This window comes from Pituophis catenifer, unplaced genomic scaffold (genome assembly GCF_029215685.1).
Source record: "Pituophis catenifer annectens isolate HBS135680 unplaced genomic scaffold, rPitCat1.0.hap2 SCAF_7, whole genome shotgun sequence".
NCBI classification, from domain to species: domain Eukaryota; kingdom Metazoa; phylum Chordata; class Lepidosauria; order Squamata; family Colubridae; genus Pituophis; species Pituophis catenifer.
The window spans coordinates 31,368,897-31,384,869 of NW_027256887.1; the positions used below are offsets into that span (position 1 = coordinate 31,368,897).

General features: G+C 45.3%; 1 protein-coding gene across 1 annotated transcript in view; it reads right to left on the bottom strand.

Moving 5' to 3' along the window:
* The window catches only part of ZNF277 (zinc finger protein 277), a 166,934-nt gene that overhangs the window by 77,428 nt on the left and 73,533 nt on the right, over window positions 1-15,973 (bottom strand). Inside the window, exon 3 of the mRNA XM_070947134.1 lies at window positions 9,678-9,766. Coding sequence (XP_070803235.1) covers window positions 9,678-9,766 — 89 coding nt within the window. The remainder of the gene's footprint in view (window positions 1-9,677; window positions 9,767-15,973) is intronic.

Consider the following 15,973-nt stretch of genomic DNA (forward strand, 5'->3'; position numbering starts at 1 on the left):
ACTTCTGAAAAATGGAATGCCAATTTAAATAGTCTATTCTAGAAGAAGGCATCTTTTGGGTATTGACCCTCTTTTCATTTCAACTGCATCTCAAAACATCTAGATATTCTGGAACTTTGTCTAGAGTAAGAACAGATGTTAAAGATGCCATATCTGTCTTTGAGTCAGAGCTGTAATACTAAGTTGGTCAATTTGCTCCAGAGCATGTTTTTCAGTGCAGAGGTTTAGTCAAATATATAATCCTGAATTAGGGTTGTTAATTTGCAGCAAGATTTTGTTGAGCATACCAGATAACGTAAGTCTAATCTTAACCTCTATTTTTCACTCTAAGTATGTATAGATAAGAATATGTATAATAATATTCCCCCTATTCCTAATCTCTATCTATTCTAATTCTTAATACAGCCAATCTTGATTATTAACAAAAAGAATCCTTCCTAACCATCATCTCTCACCCTCTTAGGAGTTACACTTTTTCCCTTTTCAACCTGCCTTCCATATTCCTCCCTTAAGTCCTCATCTACATCTTTCATATTCCGTCCAACGATTGTTTCCATTTCCATATTTTTTGCTGCCAATTCTCTCCTGGGTTTGCCAAACCCTCCATCTTTTCCCCAGAGATATCTTTCGGTTTACTCAATTCCATTTTTCTAACTCTTAATATAAATTCTCCCAATTTTATATCACCCAGCTTTGTTATCTCCTCCTTCTTTTCTTCTTGTTTTGTTTGTTGTGTGGCCTGTTCTATACCTTCTAAACTTCCAATTGTCCCCCTTGATTCCTGGGTTTTATTTTCTTGTTCTATTTATTGTGTAGACTGTTCTATACCCTCTACACTTCCCATTATACCCCTTGGTTCCTGGATTTTATTTTCTTGATTCATTATTCCTTGTTGTGAATCTTTGGTCTTCCCAATAATGACGTGTAATAAATCTTTTATCACCCTGGAATTTCTCATCATAGTGGTGTAAATATTTTGGATCATCCACACAATTTCTTGTTGGAGTGCCCCCAATTCTTCCTAATGAGCCTTCTTGTCTTGTTTTAAAAAGTCCAGATATCACTAAATATTCAGTCAATTGCCACTGCTCAAACGTTATCTTCCTTTTTCACTTCCCATTGTCAGCAAACTGCTTAATATTGTTCATCAGGAAATACAATAGTTATATATTTTTTAAAATTATTTTTTATATCCCACAATTAGTCAGTTGGTTCTATTTATGCAGTCCAGGGGTTTTTCCAAGTAATTCCTTAAGTCCACTCTTTAAATTGCTAGTTAATTCCAATATTCAAAAGTTATTCCCTTAGATATCCTCCAGGTTTCCAAGGTTAATCCTCTAATAACTATATATTAGAAAAGTATATAGTAGTAGATAATACAACAGACCTCCAAATGTACATTTTTCTTATCAGAATTTTTCAGGGTTATTTTGTTATTCTAGAAGTAAACATTCACCAATAGAGGGTGCCATCCGTTTAAAATTCAACATTAAGACTCTTCTTCCAGTTAATTATTTCCAGATTGATTCAAAACAAATATTCAATTGTTCCATAAACAGTCAAATATCCATGGTAGCTATTTTGGCTGCCTCGTCCTCATCTTTGGTAAAGAGGAAACCCTGTGTCAAGCAAAAGAGTTGCCACTCTCTGCCGCCTACAGGCAGCTTGTCAGATCTGTGTATCTGCTATTCTTTGTGGAAGAAGTGGGGGGGGGGGAGGATTTGGAGTTGTCACATTTAGTTCTTTTTCCTATGTGTCCTATTTCCTGCCTGGTCCTCTTAGTATAAACTTTAACCTGATTTATAACCGTTGCCTGGTGTCAGGAATGCCTGGAGAATTCTCACACCTTGGGAAATGAAAGGGGAAGGAGGAATGAGTGGATTGCAAGATGACCCTGAGAAGCTCTTCTTATCTGTTTCTCAGAGAAGCTGGTACAATTCATCTTCACACCGGCGGATTGGTCGGAATCCATATTGGACGGTGGGGAGGGGGTTCCTAATTTCCTTTATCCTGAACTGCATACCCTGAGGGACCTCAGAGCCTGCTTTGAGTTTTGACTTCCTTTCATCCCTTTCAATAAAAGGCTCCTTTTGAAATACAAAGTTCTCAAGAGTTCGTACTTTCTTGGAAGGGGGTGGGTGGGAGAGAAGCTGGTCCTTACATAAAGCAGGCTCTGCAATAGTGGTCAACTCAGAGAGGAATTTTTCCCCCCTTAATTTCCACTCTACCGAGGGGACCCTACAACAATGTCCGAACGAAGCAGTGAGCAAGGGGAAGCCAAATGGTGGGGAGAAACCTCAACAACTACCCAGCCAGACATATGTCCCATTGAGGTCATCGAAGCTGTCTTTGAAAGCTCCATGAAGCCCCGATGGTTGATTAGCGTAAGAAAGACAACTGAGATGGAAGAGCCAAGGGGGTGACCCTCACCTGCGGCAGCTGTAAACCCGGGTGGAAAAGGGAGCTGGAGACCCACTTTGATCAGGAAGAGCTGACCGAGGAACCACTGGTGGATGATCGATTGAAGCAGTACATCAACCGTATTCTGATGGAAGCCCTGGAAAATCTCAACGTTCAAGGCAAACAGGGTCGCCAGTGAAGGAGAGCGGGCAGATCAGCAGCTGAGGAAGCTCGAGCCATCCCTCCTGACCCAGCCATGGTTGACCAAGGAGACGATCAAGCCGATGGAGCAGCAGTCACAACAGGTACCCAATTTCCTGCTGTCCCAGCCCAGGCGATCGTCCTTGGCCAACCCAGGGAGCCGCAGCCAGAGATGAAGGCCCCTCCCTTGGGGGTAAAATTTGACAGAGACCCCCAAAAGTTGGGGTTTTTCCTGGCTCAAGTCCTCACCTACATGCAAGAGTACAGGCGGAATTTCCTAACCCAGGGGGCATGAGTGCAAGACGTTACCCTAGCCCTAGAAGGGGCAGCAGCCAGGTGGATGGTGAGCTTCCACAACTCCGATGCTCCAGAGCTATGAAACTTTGATCGATTCATGACAGCACTGCGCCACCGCTTCAAAGACCCACTTGCTGATCACAAAGCCTGTGACCGCATTAGAGTCATAAAGCAAGGCCGCTGTCCTGTAGCTGAATACACCGAAGGATTCCGGGACCTGGCTGGCCGAGTCGACTGGCCAGAAGATATCCTAGTCTGCTGGTTCAAAGATAGACTCAACGATGACCTGTACATTGCCCGCCTGGCCCATGGTGCCCCTAACCGCCTGCATGAATGGTATCTGATGGCAGAGGAGGCAGAGATCGACATGACCCGAAGCCAGTACCGCACCAGCAGGGCTTGGAGAAGATCCCTACCCCAGGGGAAGCGGGAGTCATTCAAACCCCAAACTGCCATGGCACTGAGGCCATGAGGTTGCTTTAAGTGTGGGAAGGAGGGGCACTGCGCAGCAGAATGCTGGTCGAAAACCCCCGCCGGAAAGCCTGATAGTCTGTCAGGGGGGAAGTCTGCAAACCCACCCACCCCCCGAGGAAAAGAAATTGCGCTGAGAAGCCGAGAGACCGTGGAATTCTGTTCCCCTCCAAAATCAGAGGAAGGATCTCCAGTGCTCTGAGAGGACCTGACCCACTCTGAAAGCAATCCAGAAGACGACCTGCTGGTAAGCAACCTAATCTAACCACTCACCATACCGCTAAGACTTTTTATCCCCAGCCAAGGAAAAGGGGAGGAAGTAGCAGCATTGCTGGACTCGGGATGCACCTGATGCCTAATTAGCCCAGCCCTGGCAGGGAGATTGGGAATTCACTTAAGGAAGATGAAAAACCCATTGCTATTTGCCAGCTAGCCGGAACTGTAGCGGGGGGGCGGGAAGGGGGGCAGCCATTTTTGCCACAGAACCACTGCAAATTAAGCTGGGGGATCATAGCAAGACCCTCATGTTCATAGTAGCCCCAGGAATGGAATGGCCACTAGTCCTAGAGCTAACATGGCTGCTGAAGTGGAACCCTAAAATAAACTGGAAGAGATGAACCGTAAAATTCCAGGGGCATGTAACTTTCATGAACGTGAAAGAGGAAGGAAAGGAAAACAGGGAAACGGCAATGATGGGCCACCCTGCTGAACCCACTAGGATCCCCAAAGAACACCAGGATTTGGCTGAGGTATTTAGTGAAGAGGTGTCCGATGAACTTCCACCCCATCGCGCCGTGGACTGTGCCATTGAGATCCTACCAGGGGCTGAATTTCCAAAACCGAAAATGTACTGCATGTCCCCCAGAGAACTAGACGAACTCAGAGCGTTTCTCGACAAAAACCTAAAAAGGGTTTTCATCGAACCCACTCGACCAGAAAGAGCAGCCCCAGTGTTATTCCGTGAAAAGAAAGATGGCTCTTTACGCCTCTGCGTTGACAACCTGAACACAATCAGCGTGGAAAATATGTACCCACTCCCCCTCATGAAGGACATGTTGGCTCACCTCTCTAAAGCAGCAGTCACCAACTGGTGGTCTGTGGACCACTGGTGGTCCGCAAGAAAATTTTGGTGGTCCGCAGAAAAATTAAATGCACTTTTTATATTGCACTAAATCTCAGGGATCCTCAAACTACAGCCCCTGGGACAGATATGTGCCATGAACGTTGGTGTTGCTACAGAGAGTCTCCCTCTTCGGGGTCATTTTGTGTGGATTGGAGGGGGGCAGAAATTCTAACTTGTGGTCTGCTTTAGACTCCTGGTGCGAGGCTTTGGGTGAAGGCTGGAGTGAAGTGCTGCTGGTGGCGAAGAATTGGAGGGCCTTGTTCCAGTGGGACTGGATCATGGCCTGGAACTGGCTGACCATCTCAGTCCGCTGAGCCTCCAGGCGCCTGTACCTAGCCTTGCACTCTAGCAGGTCTTCCCTCTGCTTTCTCATGGTGGCTGCTTAGCTCCAACAACTGCTTCCTGTTGGGGCCCTAAGGAGCCCGGGCGGGGAGGCAAGGAGTGGCTGGGAGGGGAGGGGTGAGTAGAGGCTGGCGAGACACCCCTTGACGTGAGTGACATCGAGTTGGCCATGCCCACTCCATCACATGACCACCTAGCCACGTCTCCCCAGCCGGTCATTAGGCAGATTAAATTAGTGGTCCGCAGGATTTAAAATTATGAATTTAGTGGTCCCTGAGGTCCAAAAGATTGGTGACCCCTGCTCTAAAGGAAAAATCTTTTCAAAGCTTGATTTACGAGAGGCGTACTACTGCATCAGAATTAGGAAAGGGGATGAGTGGAAGACTGCTTTTAACACCTCACTGGGGTGCGACCAATTTAAAGTACTCCCTTTCGGATTACAAGGGGCCCCTGCCGTGTTTATGCAATTAATTAACAAGATGTTCAATGAACATTTACACAAAGGGGTCCCAGTTTATCTTGATGACATCCTAATTTACACCGAAACAAAAGCAGAACACATAAAACTAGTCCGAGCAGTTCTTGCTAAACTCCAAGCTGCAAAACACTCTAAATGTGAGTTCCACCAAGAAAGAATTGACTACCTGGGATACAGAATATCCCACAAGGGAATAGAGATGGATCGACTAAAAGTAAAAGCCGTCATCAATTGGGAGCCACTCCGAACCCATAAACTACTACTAAGTTTCCTTGGTTTTGCTAACTTTTGCCATCAATTCATTTCAGCCTTTGCGAAAATCGCCCTCCCCATTACAAACTTGCTAAAGACGAAAGGGGGGGGGAACCAAAACCAAGGCAACCCCTTAATTGGACCATGGAATGCTAAGCGGCATTTGAAAAACTCAAATAACTATTCTCAGCTGAACCAGTCCTAAAACACCCAGACCCAGAGCAACCATTTGTCATCGAAGCAGACGCCAATGACATGGCAGTAGGAGCGGTTCTACTTCAAAACAATGAACAGGGACAATTGCAACCATGTACATACACATCCAAGAAACTGACAGAAACTGAGCAAAGATGGGCCATATGGGAGAAAAAGCTTATGCTGTACAATGGGCCTTCACATGGAGACAATTCTTAGAAGGGAACAAAATCCTTTTTGAAGTCTGGACTGATCATAAAAACTTAAAAGCTCTGAAGACCCCACAAAAACTCTCCACCAAACAAGTATGTTGGGCGCAATACTTTAAACATTTTAATTTTGCCCTCAAATATCTCCCAGGTAGAAAAAACTTCTTAGCTGATGCCCTGTCCAGAAAACCCCAATACAACAGTAAAAAGACTGAAATGGTTAAACTTATGCTCCAAAAACCCCAGCTAGCTGCCAAAGTAATTACCTGAACACAAGTCAAAGAAGAACCATTTGCTGACAATTCCACAGTCTCAAAATTTAAGCAGGCACTATTTAAGGATGACTGGTTCCAAGCACACAAAAACATTTGTTTGGTCAGGCGATTTAGCCTGGGTTGAAAACAAACTTTAGGTCCCTTCTAGCCAAAGATTGGAACTTATGAAACGATGCCACAACTCCAAGATAGCTATACATTTTGGATTTGTGGAAATGCTACACCTAATCAAAAGGCAATTCCGGAGGCCATCCCTTAAAAAAGACATTGAGAGCTATGTGGCTAGCTGCCCCACCTGCGCAGCTGCAAAAACATGACAAGGAAAGCCCCCCGGGCTCTTACAAACTGTAGCAGATCCTTCAGCACCTTGGAGAGAGATTTCTATGGATTTTATAGTGGAGCTGCCTGAAAGCTTGGGAAACACAGTTATTTGGGTTGTAACGGACCTCTTTGCAAAACAGGTCCATTTCATACCCTGCCAGAAGATCCCAACAGCCAAGGCATTAGCAAAAATGTTTTTAGTCCACATTTATCGCCTCCATGGAGCTCCCCAAGGATTATATCAGACAGGGGTGTCCAATTCACCTCCAAATTTTGGCAGGCTTTCTTAAATCTATTAGGCTCCGCCCAGGGGCTGTCCTCTTCACACCACCCCCAAACGAACAAGGGGGGCAGAGAAAACCAATGGTATATTGGAACAATATTTAAGATGTTTTATTAACTACCAAAAGGACAATTGGAGTGACCTGTTACCTTTTGCTGAAGTAGCTTACACCAATTCTGTACACAGTAGCACTGGTTTCACCCCATTTCAGGTAGCCACAGAACAAGAATTTAACCCCATGCCAGAGCTACCAGCTAAGGAACCTGATATCCCCTCCCTTAAGGAGTGGATAAACATCTACAAACCACTTGGCCAGTGGTCAGACTAGCTATACAAGAGACTAGAGCAACTTTTAAAATTCAAACTGACAAGAAATGCTGTGAACCCAAACCATTCAAGGTTGGGGATCGCGTATATCTATCCACAAAGTTTCTACAATCCTTACAACCATCTAAGAAATTCATTGGCCCATTTCCCATCACCAGAATCATAAACCCTGTCATGGTAGAACTCCTCCTTCGTAAGACACTTAGGCAGGTTCATCCAGTGTTTCACTGCAGCCTACTCAAGCCAGAAATCACTTCAAAAGTCAGACCCCCTTTGCCCACACCTCCAACCCCTATTATGGTGGGAAAAAAAACAATATTTTGAAATCAAAGATTTCCCGCACTCACCACGGCTCCACACAATATTTTAGTGGCATGGAAACACCTACCATCCTCTCAGAACGAATGGGTAGCCAAAAAACATGTAGAAGCCCCCATACTGTTAAGGAAATTCCACCTGAAATACCCACGCAAACCATCCTAAATCTTAATATGTTTTATGTCTATCTAGCTGGATTTTCCATTTTTCTGAGGAGGACAGTATGACAGATCCGTGTATCTGCCATTTGTCATGGAAGAAGGGGGGGGATTTGGAGTTGTCACATTTAGTTCTTTTTCCTATGTTTCCTAAGTATCCTATTTCGTGCCTGGTCCTCTTTGTATAAACTTAAACCTGATTTATAACCGTTGCCTGGTGCCAGGAATGCCTAGAGAATTCTCACACCTTGGGAAATGAAAGGGGAGGGGGGAATGAGTGGATTGCAAGGTGACACTGAGAAGTTTTTCTTATCTGTTTCTCAGAGAGACTGGTACAGTTCATCTTCACACCGGTGGATTGGTCAGAATCCACATTGGACGGTGGGGAGGGGGTTCCTAATTTCCTTTATCCTGAACTACATACCCTGAAGGTCCCCAGAGCCTGTGTTTTGACTTGCTTTCTCCTTTTGAAATCCAAAGTTCTGAAGAGTTTGTACTTTCTTGGAAGGGGGGAAGAAGCTGATCCTTACGGAGCTCCTCCTTTATATGTCACTCCTACAGAGTGACTTTAGGCCCCTGGGGGACCCTCTGACAAAGAGAATTTGGCGTGGGGATACGGAACAACGCTCCCCTGCGCCAACCTCGCTGCGACGTGTAACTGGAAATCTGCAGCCAGATTTTGGGAAGTCCTCTGTCGCATACTGGTTATTTACATTCATTTGTCACTATCTCATCTCCCAGTCAAACAGGAAATTAGAGAAGACTAAATGTTGAAGCCATTTTTGCATTGTTAGTTTCTATAAAGATATGTTTGGAGATAATCTTGATGAAGGAATGTATTAGTTATTAAGAAAAATGACAACTCAGTTCTGGGAAAGTAAAAACTCTGAGAACCCCAAATAATCCCACAATAATTATGTTTGGTATAAAAGGAAGCAGAGAGAAGTTCTGGCAGGCCTTCAACGTTTTATTATTATAGCTTACAACAATGAAGTAGCATTCCTATATTCCTGGCAATGCCTGTTTCCTGACCTGGTCTACCTTGAACTTCTGACAGTTTCTTATCAATGGGACAATTAGGTTGATTTCTTGTCATTTGCACTCTCTGCACTTCTCAATGGTTCCCTTTCAAACAGTTTATGGACCATCAAGCAGTTTATGGAAACAATCCTCTGTGCTTAAAAATTTTGTCTCTATGGTTCCATAACTCGTGATTTCCTCTAAGACATAGATGGCATAGTTCCTTTTAATATAACAGTCAGATTTGGCTAAAGCTGTGCATAAACATATAGCAGGTACATATACATATGGAAGAAGACACTAAGATTGCTGTGGGGGATATAGTTTATCTATCCATAAAGTTTTTTTACTTTTCTCCAATCTATCCAAGAAATAAGTTTCAAGGTTTATTGGCCTATTCCCTATTATAGATCAGTACAGCTCGATGGTTATGCATTTGCAACTGCCTACCTCAGACAACATACATTTTACAATTCTGTTTGTCTATGGAGATTCCCAGTCTCCAGGTCATGGTTGTCTCAAAAGGTGCTTTTTCAATAGACAGCTGGACTTTCTTATTTTTCATTGAAAACGTTTCACTTCTCATCCAAGAAGCTTCTTCAGTTCTGAACATTTTGATTTTATTTTTCTCCATGGGTCCTTCTTTTCAACTTAAAGTGCAAAATCTAATCAAAGACTTAACTCATCTTAATTATTTGATTTTCAAATAGAAATTGGTGAGAAGATATGGTCCCAAATTTGACTATTTTCTGCTGCATTTCAATTCCTAAAGTATTTTGGGAATCGCAATAAAATGTGATTTAGGGTTGCCCAGTCCTATCCCTATATCTTTAACTTTACAGTATTTCACAGCCACAAACTAAATCAAAGCATTTATGGAACATAAATCCTCAAACAGGTGTTTTTGCATGTAAGATAATTAAGTACAAAGTAAAAACTTGGTGATTAGTAAAAACAGAGATCTTTCACACCAGGTCTACAAAACTTCTATTACAAAACTCACTTACCTAAAGCTGTTTCAGAGTTTGTTTTTATTATACAACAGAAGTCAGCAATAGGCTGTTCTGTGAATCTTTTCTTCCAGTACAATACATACCTTCAGAGGAGAAAAATAAGAAAAATTATAGACAACTCTATAATTGTCTTACTATACAATTAATTAATTCTATTAACATTTAAATAAACAATTCTTGCAGTATTTGGAAACTTCATTAGTACTTCTAATCTTCTATGAAGGCATTTCTTCAAACACTTCTATTTAGCCATAATAATATACCCAACATATGGATAAGATACAAATTGAGAATCCTTTGTTAAACATTTTTCAGATGAACAGCTTACACACAGAACCCAGACATTATGACTGGAATTTGTTTTTAAACATGGGAAGCTTAATGTATTGAATAACCCAACTATTTAAGGATTTTATTTGCTCTACATTCTTTCTTTCTATTATTTTATTTATTATTTATTTATTTATTTCAATTTGTATACCACCCTTCTCCTAGTGGACTCAGGGCGGTGAACAGCCAGAGCTAAAACACATGCAGATACAAAATTTAAAATTGTTAAAAGAATTATATAACTGGCCCAATTTGAAACAGTTCAATTTAAAACCTCATGACAATTTAAAACTAAAAAACTAAAAAAACTAAAAAAGGGGGAGAGGGTTCACGCCAGCCCTGCTTGATGGAAAAGAAAAGTTTTCAGGGCACGGCAAAAGACCCGGAGATCCGATATCCTTCGTATCTCCGGGGGCAAATCGTTCCAGAGGGCAGGAGCTGCCACAGAGAAGGCCCTCCCCCTGGGGGTCGCCAGCTGACATTGCCTGGCTGACGGCACCCTGAGGAGTCCCTCTCTGTGGGCGCGTACTGGTCGGTGGGAGGCTATCGGCGGCAGAAGGCGGTCCTGCAAATACCCAGGTCCTATGCCATGGAGCGCTTTAAAGGTGGTAACTAACACCTTGAACCGCACCCGGAAGACAACTGGAAGCCAATGCAGCTCACGCAGGAGAGGTGTCACATGGGAGCGCCCCCTGGCTCCCATAATCCCCCGTGCGGCCGCATTCTGCACCAGTTGGAGCCTCCGGGTGCGAGCATTGCAGTAGTCCAGGCGGGAAGTGACAACTGCCTGAATGACTGTGCGTAAGGAGTCCCGATCCAGAAAGGGACGCAACTGGCGAATCAGGCGGACCTGATGAAAACCCCCCTGGCCACGGCCGTCATATGCTCTTCTAAAGACAGCCGTGCATCCAGGAGGACACCCAAGTTGCGAGCCCTATCCGTGGGGGCCAGTGATTCACCCCCAATAGCCAGCGATGGCACCAGCTGGCTATATCGGGACGCCGGAAGCCACAGCCACTCGGTCTTGGATGGGTTGAGACGAAGCCTGTTACTCCCCATCCAGATCCGCACAGCCTCCAGGCACCAGGACATCACTTCAAGGGCATCGTTGGGATGACCTGGGGTGGAGATGTACAGCTGAGTGTCATCAGCGTACTGATGGAACTCCACCCCAAAGCCACGGATGATCTCACCCAGCGGCTTCACATAAATGTTGAACAGAAGGGGCGAGAGGACCGACCCGAGGCACCCCACAAACAAGGCGCCTCGGGGTTGACCTCTGCCCCCCTGCCAACACCAACTGCGACTGGTCGGAGAAATAGGAGGAGAACCACCGCAAGACGGTGCCCCCCACTCCCAACCCCCCCAACCGGCGCAGCAGGATACCATGGTCGATGGTATCAAAAGCCGCTGAGAGATCTAACAGGACCAGGATAGAGGAACAACCCCTATCCCGAGTCCTCCAGAGATCATCCACCAACGCGACCAATGCCGTTTCCGTGCTGTGCCCAGGCCTGAAGCCGGACTGGAGCGGATCCAGATAGACAGCTTCATCCAGGTACCCAGGAAGCTGTCGTGCCACTACACTCTCAACAATCTTCGCCAAGAAGGGAAGGTTGGAGACTGGACAATAGTTAGCCAAAACAGCCAGATCCAGAGCAGGCTTCTTGAGGAGGGGCCTCACCACCGCCTCTTTCAAGGCGGATGGCAAGACACCCTCACTCAAGGAAGCGTTGATAATCCCCTGGAGCCAGCCTCGCGTAACCTCCCGGGAGGCCAGCACCAACCAGGAGGGACACGGGTCCAATAAACATGTGGTCGCGTTCAGCCGCCTGAGTATCCTGTCCACGTCCTCGGGAGCAACAGGATCGAACTCCTCCCAAATGACAGTCTCAAGACCGGCACCCATCATCCCGTTTGTACCTACCCAGTCAGAGACTAAGCCTTCCCGAATCTGAGTGATTTTATCGTGCAGATACTGAACAAAATCCTCAGCACGACTCTGCAAGGGATCCTCCCGCACTCCCAGATGGAGGAGGGAGCGGGTCACCCTAAACAGGGCGGCCGGGCGATTATCTGCTGATGCGATAAGAGCGGAAAAATAGTTACATTTTGCCACTTTTATCACTACTAGGTAAGTCTTAATATGAGATCTTATCAGTGTTCGGTCGGGTTCGGAGCGACTAGATCTCCAACTGCTCTCTAGGTGTCTTTTCTGGCGCTTCATCTCTCTCAGCTCCTCGGAGAACTAAGGAGCCAGGTAGACTCGGCGACAGGTCAGAGGCCGCACAGGCACAACTCGGTCCAAAGTGTCAGCAGCCGCCCTATCCCAGGCGGCCACCAACTCCTCAGCCGAGCCATGAGTCAGAGCCTCAGGAAATGGCCCAAGCTCCATCTGGAACCTATCAGGATCCATCAGGCACCTGGGGCGGAACCATCTGGTCTGTTCCGCCTCCCTGCGGTGGGGTGTGGCAGTTAGAAAGTCAAGCCTAAGAAGGGAATGATCCGACCATGACAAGGGCTCAGTCACTAACTCCCCTATCTCAAGATCATTCATCCACTGTCCAGAGACAAAAATCAAGTCCAGAGTGTGTCCTCCCGTGTGCGTGGGTCCATGAATTAATTGGGTCAGGTTCATGGCCGTCATAGAAGCCATGAACTCCCGAGCCACCTCAGATGCTTCGCCAACAGATGGCAAGTTAAAGTCCCCTATGACCATAAGCCTGGCGGTCTCCACCGCCACCTCGGCAATCACGTTGAGGAGCTCGGGCAGGGCCGCCGACACATGGCAGGGAGCCAGGTACATAATCAGCAAGCCCATCTGCCTCCCTTGTCCCCACTTCACAAGGAGGGACTCACATCCGGCTATCTAAGGTACAGTGGCCTCCCTTGGGGTGATACCTTCCTTTACCAGAACCGCCACTCCCCAACCCTCTCCTGGGACCTCGGCTGATGAAATGCGTAAAAGCCTGGAGGGCACATCTCGACGAGGGGGACACCCCCCTCCTGGCCCAACCAGGTCTCCGTAATACCTACCAGATCCGCACCCCCCTCCTGAACCAGATCACAAATGAGGGGGGCTTTATTTACCACGGACCTGGCATTGCACAACATCAACCGAAGGCCCCGGGCCTGAGGGTCTGAACAACCCAGGGTGCAAGACGAGCATTGAGGGCCGGAGCACGCAATCGCCCGCAGACAGCGAGTGCGCCCTCCCCTAACACGATATTTTGCTTTAAGTCTTGATATTGCATAAGAAATAAATGGATTCTTTGTGCAAGCTTGGTTTCAAGCCTTTGAAAAATGTATGCTGTTATGAATGCTGAGCCTTACTTAGCAGTTTAATTATCCAACAAAATAAATATTGAAAAGTTCTGCAGGAGCCAGCTACAGTATATGCCACAATACCATGTGCTACCATATGGCCATTCTATCTAAGAAGTCAATTTCTGGATGTATGTATAATAGAAATACAATATGCCAAGAAAAGGAAAAATGAATCAAATATTCTTAGTAGACCTTTATAAAACATATACAAAAATCTTTGTTAGAAAACTTGAAAATTATAATTTGTATTTTAAGTGAAGTGAAAGTAGGCAGTTCTATTTGCTCATGCCAATTTACAATGCACAAAACATATTGTATCTGTTGAATTCCAGTTATTTTATCCTTTGTATAAATGAACATTTCTCCCATCAAGTCTAATCCTTCTGCAATCTTTCCACACTAGAATAATGTTTTCTTCTAAAAAAATATTTAAAATTTTGTATATTCTTAATTTTTTAAGTTTGAGGAATATTCACTAGTTTCGACAAAATCCCTGGTAAATTTATGAACATTCAATAATTCTAATTTCTCATAATTAATACATAATGCTGAGACTAGTGCAAAACTGAAATGTTTTATTTATTTACTGGGCTTATAGGTCATTCTGACTACAAATGATTTTTTTTTTAAAAAAAGTTTGTACAGCATTAACTTCTGTATGTCCAAGTTCATATCATCAACAAAAACTTTAGGAAGTATTCATTAACTTTCATATTTTGATATATGCATCACTGCATAGAACTGAGACTAAAGTTAACCCTTTACAATGATAATAAAACTGAATAAATGCGTTTATATGTATATGTTAATAAGCAGTCTGTTTCTTCCCTCTTCCCTATCTCCTTAAGACAGGGGTCGGCAACCCGCGGCTCCACAAGCGGCTCTTTGGGCCCTCTGCCACGGCTCCCTGTCCCATCACTGGTTTGCCCCGCCCCTCTTATTTTTTGGGGGGACTCCAGCCCGAAACGGCAGGAAGCGAAGGCTGCCTTACATACAAATGTGGCATGAAAGCAAGTACAGGGCAGCTTTGCTCCTGCACTCTCCTCCTCCCCTCCTCCTCTTGTAACCCCGACTGGCTGTGGCTGAACTGGGAGTGCACACGTGTGGAGAAACCCTCCTTAAGCAAGCAGCTGCCAGCCCTGCACACACCTTTCCTGAGCTTTGGCGCTCACTTGAGGAGTGTCTCCCCACCCGTGCGCAGTTCCCGGCTCAGCCACAGCTGTCCCGGGCATCCTGAGAGGAGGAGGGGGAAGAGGGTCACTGGAGAATGCAGGAGCAAGCTGCCCTGTACCTGCCGTCGTGCCACATTTGCACATAAGGCAGCCTTCGCTTCCTGCCACTTCAGGCTGGAGTCTCCCTGCGTGTGCGAACGCCCCTGGCTCAGACACAGCTGGCCAGGGAGTTACAAGAGGAGGGGGGAAGGAGGAGGAGGACGGTTGCCCAAAGGGAGGGGGAACACACACACACATACAGAGAGAGAGAGAGAGAGAGAGAGAGACATAGAGAGAGACATACAGAGTGATACACAGAAAGGGGGTGAGAGAGGGGGAGAGAGGGAGAGACACAGGGGGGAGGGGGAGAGAGACATAGAGAATAGTTTTGTGGCTGGGTAAGCGTGGCTAGGTGGGAGTGAGTGACATAGAGTTGGCCACGCCCACCCAGGTTTTGTGGCTCCTGGTGTGTGTTTTTTTCTGTAGGAAACAGGTCCAAGTGGCTCTTTGAGTATTTAAGATTGCCGACCCCTGCCTTAAGATAATCTGTTACAAGTACAATTTATTATCACAGTCTTAAACCAGAACAAATAAAAGCACTCAGTATATATACACTTAAGAATTCAGGTATAAAATAATAAGTAACAATTAAAATGTGTATTTGCAGGACCGCCTTCTGCCGCCGATAGCCTCCCACCGACCAGTACGCTCCCACAGAGAGGGACTCCTCAGGGTGTTGTCAGCCAGGCAATGTCTGCTGGCGACCCCCAGGGGGAGGGCCTTCTCTGTGGCAGCTCCTGCCCTCTGGAACGATTTACCCCCGGAGATACGAAGGATATCGGATCTCCGGGTTTTTCGCCGTGCCCTAAAAACTTTTCTTTTCATCAAGCAGGGCTGGCGTGAACCCCCCCCCTTTTTTTAGTCTTTTTAGCTTTTAAAATTGTCAAATGGGTTTTAGTTTTCAATGTTTTAAATTTTGGGGCCACAGTTATTTAATTCTTTTAATAATTTTAAATTTTGTATTGATATGTGTTTTAGTTCTGGCTGTGCACCGCCCTGAGTCCACTTGGAGAAGGGCGGGATATAAATTGAATGAATGAATGAATGAATGAATGAATGAATGAATAAATAAATAAATAAATAATAAAATCTATAATAAAATCCAGTGTCAATTATACATGGTCTAACTATACTGGCGCCTTCCCAGTTGGCCAATGAGCGATTTGATTTCGGACTCTGAAACTGGGGGCCATTCAAGTAAGTCCTTCATTGTATACCTTATACTCTCACAGGTCTTTGTACATTCTCCAAAAGTAAAGTTCCCAGGTTGTAGGAGGTATGTGGATGTCTAATGGGGTATGAATTCTGTCAGAATGACTAGCTATTAGACACCAGAATAGAGTAGAGTTCTTTTGCTTTGCT